Source organism: Vulpes vulpes, chromosome 1 (genome assembly GCF_048418805.1).
Source record: "Vulpes vulpes isolate BD-2025 chromosome 1, VulVul3, whole genome shotgun sequence".
Classification (NCBI taxonomy): domain Eukaryota; kingdom Metazoa; phylum Chordata; class Mammalia; order Carnivora; family Canidae; genus Vulpes; species Vulpes vulpes.
The window spans coordinates 81,191,701-81,214,847 of NC_132780.1; the positions used below are offsets into that span (position 1 = coordinate 81,191,701).

The 23,147-nt window shown below is 39.9% G+C and overlaps 3 protein-coding genes across 5 annotated transcripts in view; 2 read left to right on the forward strand and 1 right to left on the reverse strand.

Moving 5' to 3' along the window:
* The first annotated feature begins 1,858 nt into the window (after window positions 1-1,858).
* Window positions 1,859-12,837, forward strand: NUP43 (nucleoporin 43). The gene is made up of 8 exons (XM_025997994.2): window positions 1,859-2,045; window positions 2,566-2,688; window positions 3,558-3,635; window positions 4,994-5,174; window positions 7,365-7,500; window positions 8,261-8,412; window positions 10,693-10,815; window positions 11,525-12,837. Exons 1-8 carry the CDS (start codon window positions 1,926-1,928, stop codon window positions 11,752-11,754), a joined length of 1,143 nt encoding a protein of 380 aa, XP_025853779.1. The 5' UTR covers window positions 1,859-1,925; the 3' UTR covers window positions 11,755-12,837.
* Window positions 12,838-16,737: 3,900 nt separating this feature from the next.
* On the reverse strand, window positions 16,738-19,913 carry LOC140597824 (uncharacterized). Its single transcript, XM_072748116.1, has 3 exons — window positions 19,854-19,913; window positions 18,803-19,686; window positions 16,738-16,924 (listed from the first exon to the last, which is right to left on the reverse strand). The coding sequence occupies exons 1-2, from the start codon at window positions 19,911-19,913 to the stop codon at window positions 18,853-18,855; spliced, it is 894 nt and encodes a 297-aa protein (XP_072604217.1). The 3' UTR covers window positions 16,738-16,924; window positions 18,803-18,852.
* The window catches only part of LATS1 (large tumor suppressor kinase 1), a 50,372-nt gene continuing 46,492 nt past the window's right edge, over window positions 19,268-23,147 (forward strand). For 2 of the 3 annotated variants that reach the window (XR_011994083.1, XM_025997990.2), the window contains exon 1: window positions 19,268-19,405. The gene's annotated coding sequence lies outside the window, so the exon portion shown is untranslated. Of the gene's footprint in view, window positions 19,406-20,251; window positions 20,335-23,147 lie in introns of all 3 variants that reach the window. The other variant, XM_025997991.2, reaches the window with a different exon arrangement.

Consider the following 23,147-nt stretch of genomic DNA (forward strand, 5'->3'; position numbering starts at 1 on the left):
CAGCGCAGCTTCCATGGCAAGGGAGTGGGGGTGCAGCGTGGGAATGCTTTCGGCTAAAATGAACACGGTATCTAATGGAGAATGCGTTATTCTCCGGACGCGAGTGTGCATTTCCAGCTAATTAATCCCCACAAATGCCACCGTTAGACTGGACACCAGCTTTATCGCTATCAGCCCTGCAAGACAATGAGTGAGAAGCTGACGGGGAACATGGCCCGTCGCCTCCAACTTGCTGACTCCTAATCTGAACTCTTGACAGAATCCAGTCATCATTTACTCCAATAAACTGTTAAGAAAGGAAACAAAGCAACGTCAAGACCTCTCTACACTACCGCGTGAGCAGCGATTTTCAAATTCCAGTTCTCACCGGATTTTGTCAAGTGTAACGCAGCCGATTAGCATTCCGAAACATACTTGTACATTTCCTGTTTTGTTTTTTTTTTTGTGACATAAATGAAACCACACTCAAAGCACTATTTTTTAAGAGACTGATACACTGCCTACTGCACTAAGGAAGCACCTCAGTGTTCTTTAATATTAGAAATAAAATTGTCAGTTTGGGACTCTATTGGTTTTCTATCTCATCTCTCATCCGTTTCTCAATGTTTCCTAGTTAAAAGAATAAAATCGTCTATTCTCAACAAGAGCCTAATAAGTCTCTCTAGAGCTGCCCTACACAAATTGCATCTACATGTGGTGCTACAGTAAGCTGTGGCTGTGAAATAGGACTACCAAGATCAGTTAAGAAGAAGATATCATGGCTCCATTTAAAGAAGCAACCAACACACAGCTATGAATGTAGTAGAAAGGACACTTTAAAAAAATCAATGAAAAAAATAATAAATAAATGATATCTTTTGTATACATTTAAATTGGGGAGATTTGGGACACATGGGTGGCTCTGCAGTTGAGCATCTGCCTTCCGCCCAGGGCATGACCCTGGAGACCCAGGATTGAGTCCCACATCGGGCTCCCTGCGTGGAGCCTGCTTCTCCTTCTGCCTGTGTCTTTGCCTCCCTCCCTCTCTCTCTCTCTCTCTGTATCTTTCATGAATAAATAAATAAAATCGTTAAAAATAAATAAATTGGAGCGATCTGCATTAAAAGAAAACAAGCAACACAGGGCAAAATATAAGTACCATTCTGGTCTAGATATCAAGTGCTATGTTTATTTAGATATTCATGCACTGCAGAAATCAGGAAAAGGTAGGGGAAGGAACTGGTCTTTGAAGGATGGCCAGGATTCTAAGAAGTAGAGAGGAATAAGAGGATTATTATAGGTAAGTCAAAGCACCGAAGAAGGAACCTAGAGCATGATGCCTAGGCTGTCGATGTTTACATATAAAACTCATTAATTATACACATAAATGAATTAAGGAAAGTTGCACAGCTAGACAGCAGATGTCAAAACTAGAATTGTAGCTTTTAGAATTCCAACTCCAGGCTACAACAGTGTGTATTAACAACTTTGAAGCAAAGCATTTAAGAGACAAAGAGGGAGAACTTTAGAATAAGTTTGTACAATAATGAACGTACTTCCATGAGAATTTAAGGATTTTCAATATTTTCTATGGGGGCTGTGGTGCAAAACTGAATGCTCAGGTGTAATTACTAGGTGGTTTCTCTTGCATTGATTTTGAGTTTGCTCTTAAGTTTCTTTTATATTGTACAATTATTGCACAAATGCACCGTTTCAGTGTTCCTATACTGACTTTGCAGACTGTTCAGAGCCACCGCAGGCAGCAAGGGCTCCCTAACCTCCTCCGGCTCGGGGGTTGATGGTACCCGAACTGCGGAAGGACGAGAATTGGCTCTCCGCAGCCACCGTCCGTCTGGTAACGTCCTGCCCAATCAGGACTCCGCGGGAAGGGGCGGGACTCCGAGGCGCGCGCTCCGCTGCTGCCTCCCCGCCCGGTTGCTTCTGCCATGGAGGATATTTATGCAAAGTTTGTGTCTCAGAAAATCAGCAAAACCCGCTGGCGACCTGTACCTGCCGGGAGCCTGCAGACCGCGGATACCTTCGCTGCGGGCTCTTGGGACAATGAGGTACCTCCGCTGCCGGATGGGCAGCTCCTGCTCCCTCCCTTAATTCTGGAACCGCGCTGCTGGCGGTCAGCGCGCCGCGCGCCTCTTCGCTCCTCGCCATCCTCGTCCCCCGAGGTCCCCGTGTCAGGTTCGATTGTCCCGTACCTCGGAGGCCGTCGTTGATGTGCCTGAGCCTCGAGTCTCGTTGTGTTTTAAGTTACCACCTTCCAGGGACGCGTGGGTGGCTCAGCAGTTGAGCGTCTGCCTTCGGCTCAGGGCATGATCCCGGGATCCTGGATCGAGTCCCACATGGGGCTCCCTGCATGGAGCCTGCTTCTCCCACTGCCTATGTCTCTGCCTCTCACTGTGTGTGTCTCTCATGAATAAATAAATAAATCTTAAAAAAGAAAAAAAAGTTGCCACCTTCCAGTTATCTGAGATGCTTTTCAAGCAAGGTTGCTTGAAGGCAATACGGGATCTTAGGAATGTTCGAGAGTTTGATGTATAGTTCATGTCAAGAGAAAACTTTTCTGCCTTGCAGGAAAATTATGTTTCACTGTGGTCTATTGGAGATTTTGGGAACTTGGACTCCGATGGAGGGTTTGAAGGAGACCATCAGTTACTGTGTGATATCAAACACCATGGTGATGTAATGGATTTACAAGTAAGTCTGTGTAACATCCAACAGCTAACTTTTAAAAAAACTGAGGGTAGTATATCTAGGGGTGCAAAGGACCTTAAAGTTTGTCTAATCTCATCCCGGTTTACAGGAAACTGAGTTCTCTAAGGTTATGATTTGGTAACATTATGTAGCAAAAACTTAATGGCAGAATCAGAACTGGAGAGGGGCATTTAATCACAGTTTTTAAAATTCTGATTGGTTTGTTTGTTTAACTAGTTGGCTATCTACTGTGCGGCAGACACCATTTGGGGAGCTTTAGGAAACATAATTTTCATCACGTGCTTGTGAATCAGGTGTTTTATGTCACTATGGGACAAATGCTGTGCAAGGCACTTACCATGATTTTGCTTTTTGAATTCTTATAACAACCTTCCAAGTGGGGATTAGCTCCTCCATTTTAAAGATTTGCCAAAGGCCTAGAGAGGCCAATGTCTCAAAGCCAGTAAAGTGAGGGGAATGGTATTAAGTTTTCAAATCCTGGTCTGTAGGACTTCAGAGTCCCTGTAGTTTCTTCTATAGAAAGCTGCATAACCCTGAGAATGATTATTTTCTAAACCTCTATGGTAGTAGTCCAAATTAAATCAGTTCTAGGTGAAGGAGTTTAGGGGGAAAAATTATTTATTCTTCATGACAATTCTTTTATTTGTGTAGTGGTTTTGAATATTCAGATCCATCATCACATTTTATTTGCTTATTTATTTGCTTCACATTTTATTTGCTTATTTATTTGCTTTATTTATTTATAGGCTCTTTGCATTTTAAAATTGTCATACTACTAATTGAGTTAAACAAATGGGCTTCCTCTCTATAGATATTTCTGAATCTATAACAAGCAAGAATTTTCTATTCAGTTTTTTGACCAGGAAAGAATTGTAGCTGCTTCATCAACAGGATGTGTAACAGTTTTCCTTCACCATCCGAATAACCAGGTAAAGAATTTTTGCTTGAAAACTGAATTTATATTTTATTTTTAGGAGGGCCTAAACCGGACTGTACATAATAACGACACAGATAAGTTTCATACTCTCAAAATACGGAGGGAGGAGGCATCATATTACCTATCCTTCAGTAGATTAATTCTCAACTGGGTTTATGTGAGCTTTTATTGAAATTAGATATCTCTTAAATTCTTTTAGTCCAGAGCTATCAATATAGTTTTCTGGCAAGTAATTTTCTTGTAATTTTCTCTTCTAAGTTCTTGTTTTGATCTTTCAAAGAAAGAGCACCTTCTAGCTTGTGTATCACGCGAGAAAACAGGGACAGCTGTTTATTTGCTTCTTTGAATAGAACTTTGTTTTTAGTTAGAAGAGAGGATGCATAATATGAAGACTTGACATTTTTTCTAATGCCTTTCTTTTGTATTAAAAACTCAAGTACTAAAAAAAATAAAAACCCAAGTACTGACCTTCAGAGCACAATGGTAAGGCAGTCCTTTAAAGTAGCCCCATTTGTAGTAACACTTTTAAGTTGCTGGAAAAGAGTGCTTATATAGATTTTTGGGTTCATAAAGGTCATCTTCCTAATAGGCATGCCTAGTAAATGTAAGACCTAAATCCTCTTAAGTATTTTTTTTTAATGGTTTCACTTAGAAAACACTGGAGATTTGGGGTGTCTGGGTGGTTCAGTCAATTAAGCATCTGTCTTTGGCCCAAGTCATGAACCCAGGGTCCTGTGATGGAGCCCCACATGGGGCTTAGGCTCCCTGCCCAGCGGGGAGCCTGCTTCTCCCTCTCCCTCTATCTGCCACTCCCCCTGTTTGTGCTTACTCTCTCTGTGTATCAAATAAATAAAATAAAATAAAAAGATTTATTTCTTAGTTGTAGGCTAATTCCCTTAAGCATTTAGAGTAGCTTTTGAACATACAACTATCTGATACCTCAATCATTTCTTTGAGATAAGTTTGAGATATTATTCTACCTCTGGGAAACAAAGGGTTACAGAAGGGAAGGTGGGTGAGGAGATAGGGTAACTAGGTGACGGGCACTAAGGAGGGCACTTGAGGGGGTGAGTACTGGATGTTATATGTTGGCAAATTGAATTTAAATAAAATATTTTTAAAGTTTGAGATATTAATAGGATTTCTTTTTTCATCGAATCCAGTGTATACAGAACTTTGATGGAAGTAGTTTCTAGGCTTTAGTGCCCAGAAATACAAAGGAAAAAGGAGAGAGTTACTCTTTTTCTAGAAGGGTGTGGGCCAGGATTTTAAAATACTCTTTATTCAGGGAAAAGTGCTAGTTTTTAGGGCTTTGCTTTGTTTAATCATATCGTCATTCTGGAAACCTAGACTCTGTCAGTCAGCCAGCAGTGGACAGCAGCTCACTACCACACAGGCCCGGGAAGTCCTTCCTATAGCAGTGCGCCATGCACGGGTGTTGTGTGCAACAGCCCAGAAATTGTCACAGTTGGAGAAGATGGTCGAATAAATCTCTTTAGAGCTGATCACAAGGAGGCTGTGAGAACCATAGGTAAGCAAAATATATTTCTTTTGTTATCACATAATTGAACACCTACCAGATGTTAAGCAAATGTAATGCTAAGTGTTTGAAGGATGTGAAAATATACAAAGTAGGAGCCTTTACAAGACAAATGTTGATAAGACATGTAGGAATGAGTGACGACAAAAGAAAAGCTGTTTGATTTTTTTTTTTTTTTTTTTTTTTTTACTGGAGAGGATAATGGAAGAATTGAGGAGCAAGAAGCAATTAATTTAAACTAGGTTCTGGACCACAAATAATTCTAAAAGATGGCACACCAAACAAAAGGAATAAAATGGAGGCAGGATAAGTCCATTCAGAGAATGACAAGAAGTATAGTTTTAAATTATTTATTTATTTATTTATTTATTTATTTATTTATTTATTTATTTATTTATTTTATCTATGATAGTCACAGAGAGAGAGAGAGAGGCAGAGACATAGGCAGAGGGAGAAGCAGGCTCCATGCACCGGGAGCCCGACGTGGGATTCGATCCCAGGTCTCCAGGATCACGCCCTGGGCCAAAGGCAGGCACTAAGCCGCTGCGCCACCCAGGGATCCCCAGAAGTATAGTTTTAGATATTTACATAGGAGAGGGGACAGATAAGCTTGAAAATTAAATTGGGGCCAGGTTTTGAAGAGTCCAGTTCACAACCACAGAGGTTACATTTTGTTAGGTGGGCAACTAAGGAGCCATTGAAACTTGAGGCAGGGGGATGCCTGTGATGTTTTGGAAGGATTATTCTAGTCTAGTAGTTCTTAACTATGCTTCACATTGTCAGACTTGCCTGACAATAGTTTTAATGATCCACCACCCTAGACCTCCTGAATCAAACCTCTGTGGATTGAGCCCATGGATCCATTTTTTGTGTTGTTTGTTATTCTTTTTAATTCTGAAGAACACTTATTTAACGATTAAGGACCATTGCCTGGAGTTTAGAGCAGTGTCACAAAACAAAAGGCTAGATGCTAAATTATGTGATATTAAGCTTAAACCCTCTAGGTAGGGATGCCTGAGTGGCTCAGTGGTTGAGCATCTGCCTTTGGCTCAGGACGTGATCCTGGTCATGAGATCGAGTCCCACATTGGGCTCCTTGCGAGGAGCCTGCTTCTCCCTCTGCCTGTGTCTCTGCCTGTGTGTCTCTCATGAATAAATAAAATCTTTAAAAAAAAACCCTCTAGATAAAGGTAAAGGACCAGTATACCAGTCCAGAAGGACTTCATGGAGAAGAGAGTTAATGAGGCTAAAGATGAAGAGATTTTTTTTCTAAGATTTTATTTTTTTAAAGATTCCATTTTCATTTATCTGAGAGAGAGGAGAGAGTGAGCGCAAGCACCAGAAGGGGAAGAGGCAGAGGGAGGAGAAGGAGGCTCCCCACTGATCAAGGATCCCAACATGGGGCTCGATCCCAAGGCCCTGGATCATGTATGACCTGAGCCGAAAGCAGACATTTAACCAACTGAGCCACCCATGCGCCCCTTAAGATTTTATTTTTAAATAATCTCTACACCCAACATGGGGCTTGAACTTAGAACCCTAAGATCAAGAGTTGCATGCCCTATCAGCTGAGCCAGCCAGGTGCCCCTAATGATGAAGAGATTTGAGATAAGTCAGCCAAATGATACAAGTTTCGAATAAGCTATATAGGGAGCACTGAGGTTGGGAGGTTCTGGGTTAAGCACTAGCGGGAGATAAAAAACTGGAAATAGAGGAACTTAAATAGCTGTCTCAGCATTGGAGGGTAATAGTCGTAAGTGGAAATAGAGAAATATGTGAAAACTCAGCCCTCTGTTTGGAAAACAGCTGTTCTGTAAGTGATAATTTTTCTATCAAAGGAGAGTCCATTTTAACAGATATATTCCTGTGCATTTTTCTATAGAAATTAAACTGACTTATTTAAAAGTTCACTTGTAATATTTCAATCAGTAGAAGGAATGCAAATTAAGAATTTTGTGGAGGGGCGTCTGGGTGGCTCTGTGGTTGAGTGTGTCTGCCTTTGGCTCAGGTCCTGAGCTCAGGGGCCTGGGATCCAGTCCCACATCCGGCTCCCCATAGGGAGCCTGCTTCTCCCTCTGCTTATGTCTCTCTCATGAATAAATAAATAAAATATTTTTTAAAAAAGGAATTTAATGGGAAAACAGGACTCATTAACACACACTACTGTTTTCTTAATTTGTAGACAATGCAGATAGCAGTACACTCCATGCTGTAACCTTCCTTCGAACTCCTGAGATTCTTACAGTAAATTCAATTGGGCAGTTAAAAATATGGGATTTCAGAAAACAAGGAAATGAGCCTTCTCAGATATTATCACTGTAAGTTTTCATTTGTAATTTTAGTAGTGAACAATTAATTTGTTCAATTTTTTATAACAACTGATTTTAAACCATATTGTATTTTAATTGCATTTGAAGAGAATGATCCCTGATTAAATTTGGTAAAGCAAGTATAATTTGATGAGCTTGGTACTGCTCTGCTGCATATTTACTAAAATATTTGTCATATTGATTCAGAGCCTGTATCTCTTGAAAGTTATATTATTTAATGGGGAATTTAATTTTGCTCAGCAAATGATTCTACTGATACAATGCACTCCTGATGTGATTGGGATAAAAATACAATCCAAGATATTTTTTCTGAGCAGAAAATTTTATGTGTGCAATTTTCTCTAATAAGAATATAGAAAAAAAAGAATATAGAATTTGTCAAAGTGAAAAAGTAATTATATAGGCAAAATATTAAGTCAGGTAAGAAATAAAGAATATGCTGTTTAGTTGTACATAAAGTTTTTTAAATGCCAAGAAATGGAAATATGTTTGCACATCTTACCATCAGATTATCGTGCTCCTTATGTCTCCAAATTGAAGAGAGAATAACTTTGGCTTTAATTCCATTGCAAAATTTTAATATTTAGAAATATATTTAATGCACCCAATTTTTTGACATGATTTAAGTTCAGCCAATAGCTCCAGCCACAAAGTTATTTAGTTGCTAGAGTGAAATATGTTTCATGGATTATGCAAAGATAAATCATACTTCACAACATGTTTGATGTCATTATATCTCCTATAAAAGGACTGGTGACCGAGTGCCCCTCCACTGTGTTGATAGACATCCCAACCAGCAGCATGTTGTAGCTACTGGTGGCCAGGATGGAATGCTGAGTATTTGGGATGTTAGACAGGGTACTATGCCTGTGTCTCTGCTGAAGGCTCATGAAGCTGAAAGTAAGTGCTGTGGAGATACACAAGTCTTTTTTGTTGGGTGGTAATATGATGTATTATAAGCAGCTTTCCATAATAAGACATATGGATCATTTTATGTTGTAGGTTTTGGCTGAATTATGTAAATGTATAATAACTAATCCCTTTTTATTTGACAACTTATTCGGTATGTTTCTTTATTCTATCCAAAACCACAGTGATTAATTATCCTTACATGTTCATCTTTATGTGCTTTTCTTCGGATAATTTTTTTGAAGTAGAATTCGTAAGCTAAAATATTTGTATAGTTTTAAAGCTCTGATACATGTTATCAAACTTTATACATAAAAATACATAAAAATATTATACATAAGTTTATATTGCCATACTCCATATAAGAGGATGCCCTTTTCCCACTTAAATGCAGGCTATCATTGTTAATATTTGCCAATCTATGTGTTCCTCAATTTATTATTGTACTCTTTTTTTTAAACAACAGTATATATAGGATCTTGTCCCTTTTTTGTTCATCTTTTGATTTTGGTGGGGATTTTTTTGACTAGACATATTTTTCATTTTACCACTATTGTTGATATCATGACTGAATTACAATTTTAAATTCTGACTTAAGAGAAGTTTATATTAAGCCCTGCTTGAATAAAAGTACAAAAGCAGAAGCATACCAGCATTTTAATTTCTTAGTTTAAGTTTCACATTATTACCTTGGAAAGATAAATGATTTTTAAGATTATATTTAAGAAGCAAATAAAATGATAGAAATTTTTTTGCCTCTTCTAGTTATAACCAACCCAGGGGGAAAAAAGGAGTAAAAAGAAATAGAATATGTCCTCTTGGAACCTGATGTTGGTAGTGATAGTAGAATTACAAACTTTCAGATCTCTTCTTCCAGCCCCTTTTTAACTGCCAGCCTGTATTGCTAAGCAATACAAATGTAACAGATTGTATTTTATTGTTTTGATTCATTCTGACACTTAGCTAGAAATGAAATAAGATGTTTTAGTATGGAGGTTTGTTTTCTACTTTGAAAATAAATTAAGAATCTTGGTTTATATAGTCTGCTTACGGCTCTACAGGCTATTCTCTTTCACTTTTTAAAAATGAAACAGCATGAATATATTTTATATAGGGATTTGCCCAAAGTTCTCCTCCTGAGGAAGGTGACCTTTTAATGTTTTGTGGTATGATGCTTAATTGTGGTAACTGTCAGAATAAATTGCCCACTTGCAAGCATGTGCCTTCTGTTACTTTCTATGCTATGTCCTGGGCACATTCTATGCTGCCTCTTTAAGGTTCTTTTTTTTTTTTTAAATTTTTTTTTTTTTAATTTTTATTTATTTACGATAGTCACAGAGAGATAGAGAGAGAGGCAGAGACACAGGCAGAGGGAGAAGCAGGCTCCATGCACCGGGAGCCCGACGTGGGATTCGATCCCGGGTCTCCAGGATCGCGCCCTGGGCCAAAGGCAGGCGCCAAACCGCTGTGCCACCCAGGGATCCCCTCTTTAAGGTTCTAATGCAGAATCAGAGAACCCTTGTTCACAGACTACCTGTGTACTTACTTGTGTGCTGCAGAGAACCTCCTAAGGTGTCTTGGCCAGTCATTGGCTCCCATTTGTCTTGACAAACACAAAGTTCCCTTAAAGTTTAGAACTTGAAGGATCCTCAGTCCCAGATTGGATTCTTAAAAGCCCTCCATCTGAAACTGAGTCCAGGTTCTGGGAGCATTTAGGTTTTAGTTGGCTAGGAGCTAGTTGCTCTTTCTGTAATATATACCAGAAGTATCCAGAAACTTGGCAGGAAGCAAAATTGAACTGCTGCTTAGAAATCCATTTGTATGTTACTTTTATGGGTTTTTTTCTCTCTTTTTCCAGTAACATAACCTTCATGTGTTAATGACACAGGAATTGAAAATAAGGAAACTTACCAATTGAAAAAAATATTTTAGGAATTCTCCCATTCTCATACTTTTCCATTAAAAAAAATGTAATAGGTCAAATGGTTAGCATTTATTTTCATTGACTTGCTGGCCTAATACACAAGTAGATTTACTTGACTTCTTTATCCAATCTATGTGTTATAGCGATTTGGAGAATTATATTACATCTTCTTGTCTTTAATTCTGAAGCCTTTGGTTTTTATCAGACATGGAGTTTGAAAGTAAGATGAAGGCTAATGAAGATGATCCCTGAAGACAGGGTTTTAAAGTTTGTTCAACTAATCTGCACAAGAATTAGCTTCTTGGGGGAAAAAAAAAAGAATTGGCATCTTGGTTCTTATCTTTTAGTGTGGGAAGTTCACTTTCACCCATCCAACCCAGATCATCTATTTACTTGTTCTGAGGATGGATCCCTCTGGCATTGGGATGCCTCCACAGATGTACCTGAAAAATCATCACTGTTTAACCAAGGTAAAAGGATTTAATGAAGATTCATGTGTATAATTTTGTTTTAGTTTTAAATACTACATTAGAAATTCTCAGATTTTTTAACATTAAAGAATGATAAAATGTTTCCATTCTCCCGCCTTAGGGTAAATTCTAGTATTGTAGGGTTTGAAATCTGTCAGCTGCTTACTGCTATACTGCAGATGACTACAAATGCCATAAGCTGGCTAACTTTGCACAGCTAACTTCATGATACCTTTCTGAGACTTTCCATTAAAGAATCACCAGAAAGATGGTCAAAATCTCCTACTTTGCTTTAAGACTTCAAATTTGATATCCATAGGATCCCATGGAAATTTGAGTATTTAACTAAATAAGCATTTGGTCAAAAATGATGATGTGTGGGGGCACCTGAGTGGCTCAGTGGTTGAACGTCTGCCTTTGGCTCAGGTCATGATCCCAGGGTCTTGGGATCGGGTCCCACATCAGGCTCCCTACAAGAAGCCTGCTTCTCCCTCTGCCTATGTCTCTCCCTCTCTCTTTGTGTCTCTTATGAATAAATAAATAAAATCTTTTTTTAAAAAATGGTGATGTGTGATAATGGAATCATCACCCTGTTATTCTGAGAATTAAGTTTCAATCCTAGCCTTTTAAAAATATCCATAGAATTTCAGATGTTTACGAACATAAAATTAGTGTTAAGATGTGTTCCCCTTCTCTTTTTTTCTCACAGGAGGAAGAAATAGTACTTTTTTGTCTCACAGCATTAGTAACCAGGCTAATGTTCACCAGTCTCTTATAAGCTCCTGGCTCAGCAATGATCCTGCAAAAGACCGTATCGAAATCACAAGCTTACTTCCCAGCAGGACTTTGTCTGTGAACAGTTTGGATGTTTTAGGTCCTTGTCTTGTCTGTGGAACTGATTCTGAAGCCATTTATGTTACTAGACAACTTTTTTCATGAAAATACTATAATCACAAGATTTCAGGTAAAGCATATTGTTAGCCTTTAGAATTACAACTTCTATGCAAGTTTTTGGGAAATGCGAAATTTGCGGAGGAAGCTTCAGTAAACTATTGTTAATGTCGATGCTCTGTTTTGGCTTTTGTCGGTTGAATGTTCTCTTCATAGTTGCAGAGTCAGATAGAGGACTCCTGTCAAGAGAACTGGAATCTGTGGAAGAATATCAGAGGCATCTTTTTGCTGATGTATATACCATCTTCAAACAGGTTTTTCTCACGGAACCTGCTTTTCATTTTTGATGTTGTGGGACTTTCTCTCCGTTTTATAACAGTATGGGGGAATCTTACCCGCCCACCCCCATTGGCACTAGCCAATGTTAATGTTTATCCTTTTTATTACAGATATTTTCTTTAATCTTTCCACACCTTATTTCCTTAATAAGTTTAATAAACTTCATAAAGAATTGAGTTCAAGAAAAATGACAAGTTTTGTAGTGTTCACATTTTTTTAAAGGTTTTTTTTTTTTAAAGGAAAGTGTTTGGACAGGTTCCTCTATTAGAGTCAGATTTGAACAAAATTCTGTCAACTGCTTAGACACAACTACATTTTTCCTAAGGGTTTTTGCTTTTATTTCATTTCACAACATAATTCAAAATTGCTGAACTGGACATTGTGCAATAAAATAGAATTTGGTATTAATAAGTAAGCTGGCTTCCAAACTACAATTTGATACATAACATAAATGAGACTAGTATGCTGATGTTGTAAGAGTAAAGAATTTTGCTGTCTTTGTCCTTATCTACAATGTTAATGATAACCTAACATTTGAGTTAGGGTTTTTGAGTATAATTGACACAATGTTACATTCGTTTGAGGTTAATATGTAGTGCTTAAAGACAGTTTTGTGCCATTGTCTTTCCAAAGTTAAATATGTTACTGAATGTGAAGACCTTAATGACAGATCACTGCTATTCTGCTATTAAAGCGTGCATTCATTTACTTTATGATTCCGTTGATAATAATTATGGTAAGGTTTCATTTTTCTGTCCTAATAAATCCTTTCGATTTTTTTATGACATCTTACTTCGGGGAGGTTTGGTTTGGGGTTTTTTGTCAACATTTTAAATGGAATACATATATGCACTCTGTTTTTTTTAATATATATTTGACTGAAAAATATTTATTTATTTTTAAGATTTTATTTATTCATATGAGAGAGAGAGAGAGACATAGGCAGACGGAGAAGCAGGCCCCATGCAGGCAGCCTGACGGTGGGACTCGATCCCGAGTCTCCAGGATCAGGCCCTTGGCTGAAAGTAGCGCTAAACTGCTGAACCACCTGGGCTGCCCGACTCAAAAATATTTAATAAATTTAGTAACTTGAATTCCAAAGAATCCGAGATGGAAAGAAAATGTTGCCATAGGAATTTTTAATCTGTTTATGGTTTTATTGCTGAGACTAAGTTTTAAGACTTTCTGTTATTACAAAAGTAACTCATTACAGAAAAAAGTCAAAAATTTTAAGTACTTATAATCTCAGAGACCATAGCCTTTTCATTTCCTTTTCTGTCCATCAACGTATATATGATTTATTAAAATGAAATATATCATGTTATATTTATGGATATACATTCCCCAGCAGTAATCACATGATTTCCATAATAAAAACATAGCTATTAATTTTCCTTTGACTAATTTCCCTTCATATGAATGTCTTGCTGCAGCCTAAGCTTCCGTGTCCGTTTCTTTACCTTCCAGGCATCCTCCCATTCCATTCAGCAGGCTCTGAGTGGGCTATGAGTTGATCTCACTCCTGGAAGACTAGCTCCTAGGTAGCACATTTTTCAAGTACAGTGAGTGGCAAACTTGTTGTGCCTCCTTCATCTGCTGCAAAGCTTGAAGGATTCATATATGTTGTTACCACCCTTCTCAGTTTCCAGTGGCAATACATACAACTTTCCTAGATTGTTATAGTAAATAATTGGTAGAGGGAAGGAGCCAGATGTGTAGGCTTAGAATACTAACTTGGGCTGCAAACAAGTTTCGGGTTTGAAGTTTTGCTTTGCTTTAATAGTATTTGTAACCATGAGTAAACGTAAATACATTTGAATAGTGTTAAATTTCGGGGATCCCTGGGTGGCTCAGCGGTTGGCCGTCTGCTTTTGGCCCAGGGCGTGATCCTGGAGACTTGGGATCAAGCCCCACATCAGGCTCCCTACATGGAGCCTGCTTCTCCCTCTGCCTGTGTCTCTCCTCTCTCTGTGTGTCTCTCATGAATAATAAATAAATAAAATCTTAAAAAAAAAAATAGAATAGTGTTACATTTCTAATCAATTGATGAGTTATGCCAGATTTAATAAGAAACATAAGCTTTATGTAGTATAAATAAAACCCTAATTTATAAATTTACCATGCAGTTTGGTATCACTGCTTTTATTCACAAAACTATCAAATAGTTTGAGGGCTGTAGGATCACAGAGGTGGAAGGTACCTTGGAGAGCATCTCTAACCCAAATTTAACCATCACGTCTACAGCATTCCCAACAAATTATCATCCAACCTATACTTGAAAATATACTGTGATCAACTTTCCTATTTTCCAATGCAGCTTTTCCTCACTTGGACAGCTCTTATTGATAAAGCATTATGGCAGGGTTTTAGTATATGAATGGGATCTAAAACAATCCCATAAAAAAGTAGAATCATGTTATTGTGGGTTAATGAAATTATTATGTGAACCTACTGTGAGATACCCAATCACCAATCAGTTTACTAAATTTGCATTATGTTGGGGTGCTTTACTATAAGGTTTCACTAAATTAATTTTCATATTCTGAACTGAAATTTGCTTTCATTTGTTGTCTTCTTTGGGAGCCACAAAAAAATTTAATCCATTACATATTCAAATACTTAGAACTACATATCATAGCTTAATCCCTTCAATGGTTTCTAAGGATAAAGTTTTCTTCCCAGTGTTTCTTGCCCTTCTATAACTAAATTCCAAACTCCCTTTAGGTGTCATTTTCTCCAGAAAGCCTTCCCTAGCCTCTCACAATCTGGGCTAAATTGTACTCTGCTTCAAAAGCCCATTGTGTAGAGCCTGTGCTGTGCTAACAGCTGTATTAAGCAGCTTGTCTCTACTGGACCACACAAACTGGGCCCATTTTTTAGTGTTCTGTTAACAGTGTTTAATACAGTGATCCATAGTAAACACTGAATCAGTGTAAACTAATCTGAACTAACCTCACAATCTTGTTTTCCCTTGAAAAGATACTCCCCTTTCCTAAAGACAGTCATTAAAGTGTGACCTCCAAAATGAACACTTCCCCAGGTGGTGTCTGTCTCCCTCAGAGTTGATGTAAGAAATCGTACCATCCTGGTTCTTGGTAAAATATTCCTTTGTCACACTGTCTCAGCTTATTTTAACTATTCTGACATTTATTCAGTTAGACTGCTGACTAGTTGAACTTAAACCCTTTGCCTTTTTCACACATGTAGTATTTTATACTACCCCTAGTGTTGAGTTAATGCAGATGATTTTGATCCTTACCATAGGTCAATCCCTGTTCTACAAAAACAAATCTTATTTCTGTAGAGGAAAGAACTAACAATCTCCTTTGGATGTTGTCAGCAGAAACTGATCATCTTCAGAATTCCACAGCATGATCTACGCTCTCACCCCTTTGTTTAGGAGATATATGTACTGAAGTGCTTAGGCCCACTTGAGTCCTCCCAATTATCAGTGACACATGAATCATCGGTATTTGACTACAGTTCTTGAGATCTTTATAAACCAACCTAATTTATTTATTGACATTCTGCCCCATTTATCTTGTTCACAAAGCTGCTAGGGGGAAACATCTGGCTGTAGCTCTCCCATCAAAAATTTTGCATATTTGAAAAATTCTTGTCCTTTGTGACACTTCCATTTCATAGTATTTGAAAACATTATTTTATTTTATATATTTTTTAAAGATTTTATTTATTTATTCATGAGAGAGAGGCAGAGACACAGGGGGGAGATGAGAAGGTAGAAGTAGAATGACCTGACCATATAGCTGGTCAGGTAGAAAAAAAATTTTTTTTTTAATCAACTAATGTTTAGTTCCAGACTCTCATAACTAGACATTAGGGGACAAGAGCTGACAGACAAGCCTAACAAAGTCAATAGAAATGTATTACCTGTCAAAAATAAATTTTTGTGCATGCCAAGTACCTAAGAAGCCAAAGTAATTAATACTAGACTGTAAAATAATAGCTGCAGCTCATCAAAACAGATTTTTATCCCTTTAGAGTATGAAATGAAGTTAAATTTTAGGGACCCCTGGATGGCTCAGCAGTTGGGCTCTGCTTTTGGCTTGGGGTGTGATCCTAGGGTTCGGGGATCGGGTCCCACACCAGGCTCCCTGAGGGGAGCCTGCTTCTCCCTCTGTCTATGTCTCTGTCTCTCATGAATAAGCGAATAAAATCTTAAAAAAAAAAAAAAAGTTGAATTTTAAAATTTCTTAGAAATAGATGTCCACAACCAATGATACTCCAGTTGTAACAAGCATACCTAGACCCAGATGTAGTTTCTAATAACCATTCCCCAATTAAAGGAACAAGGATTTCTTGGAGGCACAGGGAATATATAAGATAGCTTGAAACATCTTATCCTGTCGGAAAGTAAGGAAGTTCTTTTATTTATTTATTCTTTTAAGTAAGCTCCAACACCCAGCATGAAGCCGAGTGCAGTGGTTCAATTCATAACTTTGAAATCAGCTGAGCTGAGATCAAGAGTCAGGCTTAACTGCCTTAGCCATCCAGGTGCCGCCTCAGGGAGTTGTTTTAAAAAACAATTTTAAAAGCCCATAAGAATGGGAGGGGAGGGGTATGTCAAAGGGACACAAGCCAATTCAACTGGAAGTGTTCCCAGTGGCCAAAGCAATTTGGTCAACAAAATAAATAAAATATTAACTAAATATCCATGAATCCACACTGATATGAATTTTGTTTGTTTTAAAGATTTTATTTATTTATTCATGAGAGACACACAGAGAGAGAGGCAGAGACAGGTGGAAGGAGAAGCAGGCTCCATGCAGGGACCCTGATGCGGGACTCCATCCCAGGACGCCAGGATCACGCCCTGGGCCGAAGGCAGACATTCAACTGCTGAGCCACCCAGGCGTCCCTGATATGAAAGTTTAAAAATTAATAGAGAAGAGACAAATCTCAGAATTCCAACTAATTTATGTAAATTCTCTGCCCAAAAAAGAGGTAGAATGTAATTCTTTACCCCTTAAGTGTGGGCTGCTCATAGTCTAGAGCTTTCCCTTAAGATTCAGTTACTGGGAGGACTTAGGTTTTCAGGGCCACATTGCTCTTCAGACTTCTTCCATGTGTCCTGCCCTTATTCCTACAGTCACCAAGCATTAAATTTGGCCCCTGTATCTGATAATAAAAGCAAAATTAAACCCCAAATCCCCATTTCCATGAAGCATTGAAAAGTCGAATAGGTTGAAACTAGGGTTTTCCCAATAGAAAGCCCTTCAAATGCAGTGTAGGTCTTGCCAGAGACATCCAGCAGCCTTAGTAAGCATTTCCCTGCTCCTTCACCTCCACCTCCACACCAGTCTCAGCTGCTTTTCATCTTGGGGATTGCTTCATATTTCCTGATCATTCCTGCTCTTCTCTCCCCCTGCTTCCTTGGAGTTAAAACTCCTAGTCCCAGATAGAGCAATTCACTGAGCTCCTTGAATTATCTAGGAAATTTCCCCAGAACAGTTAGTTTATGGAGGCTTAGAAGTGAAGAGCTTAAGAAGTTCCCAGGATGGTGACAGAGGTCACAAGATGTGGGGGAGGGCAGGTATGCTTTCTCAGATATATAATCCTTCTGGAAAGGGCAAGCAGGCCTGTGAATATATTAGATTAGTCCTGCAGTTGATGAAAGCCCCAGGGCTATTATGTGACCCACCTTGGGTCATACACTGTATCTTCTACAATCTCTGTGCTTGTGCTTACAGAATTTCAACCAAGTGCTCCTGGAATGGAATCTTTTAAGAGGTTTTCACATTTGAACTTCAGGATACAGGGATCCCTGGTTTGGCGCTTGCCTTTGGCCCAGGGCGTGATCCTGGAGACCCGGGATCGAATCCCACGTCGGGCTCCCGGTGCATGGAGCCTGCTTCTCCCTCTGCCTATGTCTCTGCCTTTCTCTCTGTCTCTCTGTGACTATCATAAATAAATAAAAATTAAAAAAAAAAAATTGAACTTCAGGATACAATGGCCAGTAATTAATTTAACAACCTGAAAAAGAAGTCTTTAATAAAGTTTTTATAGTTAGTCTCCTGCAGAAGAAAGATGTTTGAGGGGCTCCTGGCTGGCTGGGTTGGTGGAGGAACCTGTGACTCTTGGTCTCCAGGTGGTGAGTTCCAGCCCCATGCTGGGTGTAGAGATTACTTAAAAAATATAATCTTTAAGAAGAAAAAAAGAAGAAGAAGAAAAAAAGATGTTTGAGATTACTAACTATATATTTTATAGAGGCAGATTGGGCAAAGGCGCTCTTTACAAAGGGTAGGCGGTACTTTCAAACATCATAAATCCAATGATCCCATCCTAAACGTCTTTTTTTTTTTTTTAAGATTTATTTATTTATTCATGAGAGACACACAGAGAGAGGCAGAGCAATAGGTAGAGGGGGAAGCAGGCTCCTACTGGGAGCTGACGCAGGACTCGATCTCAGGACCCCAGGATTAGGCCCTGAGCCGAAGGCAGACGCTCAGCCACTGAGCCACCCAGGCATCCCCCCATCCCCAACTTCTAATTCAAGTTGGCAAGAAATAAAACCTCTCCGGCAGTCACTGTTATGCCCATTATGGCAATAATGACTTCCCCTCTACCGATTCGGTTGACAGGTTAGAAATCTCCAAACGCCGTTACCCTGTCCTGGCTCAAGATGCTACTAATCCGGCGGATTCAGCGAATACTTCACTCCGGGAAGGAGTGTTCATTTCCAAGCCTCTAGAAACCTCGATCCTAGTGCCGTCGGCGGGGTTTCGGAGCAACTCACTGCCGTTTCCTTCTGAGACTCAGACTCCTTTGAGATGCGCGTCTTCTTTTCTATCCGTGCACAGAAAGAGCCCAAGTAAAAGCGAGACTGAAGTGAGTGGACTCGGAAGGGGAGAGCCTGATGGCGCGACCCCGGCGAGTCACCGGGGCCGCGCCAGGCGGGGGCGACGCGGGGCGACGCGGGGCGACGCTCGCCCACACGCAGGGGACAGGGCGCCCGCGCAGGGCGGCGGCTGCAGGCGGCTGCAGGCGGCGCGCTGGCTGCCGGCGGCGGGCGGCCCGGCGGACAGAAGCCCCCAGTCCTCGGCCCCCGCGCAAGCGACGCCGGGAAATGCCCACATCCGGGAAACCTGCGGCGGAGTGCGGCGGCGGCGACACCGAGTGGAAGGCAAAATGGCGGCGGCGGCGGCGGACTGGTGCTGAGGGGAGAGCCAGGTCCCCGCGACCCCCGCGACGGGCCGCGCTGGCCCGCGGCAGCCCGCCGGCGTCTCTCCCCGCCCTGCCCCGCCGGGGATACCCGGGGTCCCTGGGCCGGGCTCCGGCCGCCGGCGCGCCCGCTCTCGGGCCCGTGGCCGCTGTCCAGGAGCCCCGCTCTCCCCTGCAGGTAGGTCCGGGGCCGGCGTAGCGGGTGGGGCGCACTCTCTGCTCCCGAGCCCGAGTTGGCGGGGCGGTGGCCGCCGGGGCCCACGCCCAGCCCCGCTGGCGGGGGTCCAGGGGCTGCTGCGGGCGGGCCGGGGCGGCCCGGTGCGGGCCTGATTTGGCTGGTTGCGCGGACCTGAGCTGAGCCCTGCCCTGGGGAAGCGAGGGTTGGCCGCGCCCGGGGCTGAAGGAAGAGCCGCAGGCGCTGCGGCCTCGGAAGGGCACGTTAGGCTGCGGAGAGCCTCGCTTGCCGGAGGCCCCGGGCGCGCTGTCCCGGCTTGCACCCCAGCCCCAGCGCGGACGCGTCAGCGTTCAGGGAGGAAGGAAGGAGAACGGTGGTCCTGAAAGACCATCGCAGGGGACGAGCCGCAGTTGTTTGCATCCCAGAGTCTGGGACTCGATCCTGGACTCACCTCGAAGAAAGCCTGGGAATTTCTATTTCCAGGCCCCTGTAATGTCAGCCTACTGTGCATGGTTGGGAGAGGTCGGAGGGTTGGAGGGATTTTTTTTATGGAGTAGGAATGTGTACTTAAATAAACTGAAGAAAAGAAAAGGAAGGGAGTATTGTTTGTTGTAACTTCAAAAAGAACTTGTATGGCAAAGAATCCCTCTCGGGTGATTGGATGTAACCCGGTTCTCTGACTTCTCCAATTAAAGTTCTTCTCTCAGGAAATAAAGTTTAATGCTTGTCGCCCCGTATGTTACAACGAGTTAAAATACATATAATTGTGTAGAAGTTATTCGTGCATCTAGTGAGAAGTAAGTAAATAAATACAGTCTCACACACAAATAATTATGTCGCTTCACCCAGGATCATGAAGCTTGTCAGACCTTTATGGATTATTGATTGAAGATTAAAAATCTTTATCAGATTTCGTTCATGAGGAAGAAAAGGTAGGATGTTATAATTGGTATGAATGTTCTCTGCTAAGATAGCTACATTTGTGATTTATGTAAGGTGATTTCTTTAATGGGTTCATAGGCAGGTAAAATGAGCTAGTTGGTTCTCTAAAGCAGTGGAGGAATTTGACTGATTTAACAGTAAAAGAAGTAGCATTGTGTTCCTCTGATCAGCTGCTGCCGCAAGAAACTAGATCACGGCACATGCTGGCGGAGGCGCATTCTTTCTAGGCCTGAGTATCTATTGGATACACCTTGCCACTCTTCAAATTAAAAAAAATACTTATACATGTTTTTGTTTTGTTTTGTTTTGTTTTGTTTTGGTATGAAAAAATGTAGAAGTCTTTGGGGGGTGGGGAATGATCCCTGTCTTCTTCTATAAGGTTGATTCTTTGTTTTCAATGCTAATCCTTGTTATTCTGTATAAATATACCCTTGGAATAGATCCAACTCTGGTTAATTTTCATTATAGATGTTGTATTTAGATTAGTGGATTTTTGTAGACTACAGAGTTATTTAGTCATTGAAGAACATTTTTATCAAGTATAAGTGGCAATCCTTTTTTAGCATAAGATAAAATATAGTAGTGTTTTTCACTTTTGATCAGCTTTGTAGAAAGCAAATTGAAGAAAATGTCAAAATTGCTGTCCAAACAACGGAGACTATATGTTGCTAAGAAAGAAACAATACATATTACTACTGTTGCTATTCTCATAACTGACTCAAAGCATGGAGAAAGGCCATCTTTTTTATAAACCTAATTCAACCCAAGGTAACACTTTGAAATCTTATTATGTAATGGCACCTGGTTTTTCCCTAAGTTGGACAAGATATCTACAGTAACTGTTTGGGTTTGCTGACATTTGCATATTTGATGAAGGTCTGAAGTTTCAAAGAAACGGAGGTTTTGTCTGTTCAGTCTAACTAATTTAAATGCTCCTTAAAAGAATGAGTGAGTCATGATCCTTGACCTTAGGTAACTTAAGACGCAGGTTCTGATGAGAAGAGCACTGGGCCAGTTCAGGATGTGTGGATTCTGTTTCTAGTGTGACCTCCAGCTGGCTGCATGAACTTAGGCTAGTTTATCTCTCTGGATTAATTTCCTCTTCTGGAGTGTATATGGAGGGGAGGGAGGAGATATATATGTTTAAAATACCCTATTCTCAATGAATCTGTGATCTAGTAGGAGAAAGGAGACAACTTTATTTATTTATTTTTGACAACTTTAAGACTAGGGCAAAAACATAGGTTTTGTTTGACCACACAAAGTGCATTTATAGTTCAGAGAAAGATAACAAACATGAGTGAATCTGAATCTTCATGCAGATGGCACATGAGTGGCACCTCAAAGGTTGGGTATGATTTCTACAAGAAGAAATATGGCGAGGGCTCTCCCCAGAAGAATAAACAGGATGAGTAAGGACATGAAGGTAGAAAAGCACAAGGTACGAAAACCGAGAGCAAGTAATTTGGCTTAAAGTATAAGGTACGTTGGGGAAAGTCTGGGTAAGATAGTGGAAAGAGATAAGAAGATAACTGACATTTATTGAGTTGAGCATTTATTCTAAACATTTGACATGCACAGTTGATCCTTGAACAACAAATTTGAAGTGTGTGGGTCTACTTTACACGGATTTTTTCATTGAATATATTGGAAAAAGTTTTGGAGGTTTGTTGCAATTTGGAAAAAACTCACAGATGAACAGTATAACGTAAAAATACTGGAAAAAAAAAAAAACCTAAGAAAAGTATAGGCTTTGTTGTAAGAATACGGAGTATATAATACCTATACAAAATATATGTTAACAGTATGTTATCAGTGAGGCTTCTAGTCAACAATAGACTATTAATGGTTAAGTTTTGGGGGAGTAAAAAGTTATATTCAGATTTTTAACTGCACAGAGGGTCAGCACTCCTAACCCCTGTGTTATTTAAGGGTTAACTGTATTAAACTGTATTTTGAGCAGGACCATTATTGCCTACATTTGAAGATGGAGAAACTGAGGTACAACTTGCCAAGATTACACAGCCAGTTAGTGGTAGAACTGGGATACCCTGCAGTTTGACTCCAGAGCTTTTTAACCACTAATTTAAAGGAATCATTGAGGGTTCTGGAGGACAAAAGTGACGTGATCACAACTATTTATTAGGAAGATTAATCTGGTATCAGTGTAACATGAGTTAGCGGTCAGCTATTTTGCTTTGAACAGTTCTTTTAAAAACTCTACTAATTTGAATATTCACATTTGCAATTAGCAAAGATTACTAAGATTTGTTAATCAGTGTCGACCGTACTTTATTGATTGGAGGAATTGTAAATTAGTACACCTTTCTGGAAGGCAATCTGACCATAAGTATCAGAATTTTATTTATTTATTTTTTTTTTCCTTTTTCAAAAATTGTGTTTTATTTTAAACTCCAGTATAGTTAACATACACTATTATATTTTGGGTATATAATGTAGTGATTCAGCAATTCCATACATCATCCAGTCCTCATCACAACAAGTATACTCCTTAATTCTCATCACCTATTTTACCAATTTCCCCACCTCCCCTCTGGTAACCACCAGTTCTCTATAATTAGGGTCTTTTTCTTGGTTTGCCTCTCTCAGTCTCCTTTTTTTACCTTTGCTCATTTGTTTTGTTCTTAAATTCCACATGTGAGTGAAATCATATGGTATTTGTCTTTCTCTGACTTATTTCACTTAGCCTTATTTGGCTCCATCCATGTCCTTGCAGTTGTCAAGATTTCATTCCTTTTTATGGCTGAATAATATTCCAATGTGTTTGTGTGCACTGCATATT

Bases quoted from the DNA above. Each gene is read 5' to 3' on its own strand.
- NUP43 (XM_025997994.2), top strand. From the start codon at position 1,926: ATGGAGGATATTTATGCAAAGTTTGTGTCTCAGAAAATCAGCAAAACC. The intron at 2,689-3,557 runs GTAAGTCTGTGT...TTTTCTATTCAG, and splicing joins GTGATGTAATGGATTTACAA to TTTTTTGACCAGGAAAGAAT. The intron at 5,175-7,364 runs GTAAGCAAAATA...CTTAATTTGTAG, and splicing joins GGAGGCTGTGAGAACCATAG to ACAATGCAGATAGCAGTACA.
- LOC140597824 (XM_072748116.1), bottom strand. From the start codon at position 19,913: ATGCACAGTAGGCTGACATTACAGGGGCCTGGAAATAGAAATTCCCAG. The intron at 19,687-19,853 runs GTGAGTCCAGGA...GCCTCCGGCAAG, and splicing joins ATTCCCAGGCTTTCTTCGAG to CGAGGCTCTCCGCAGCCTAA.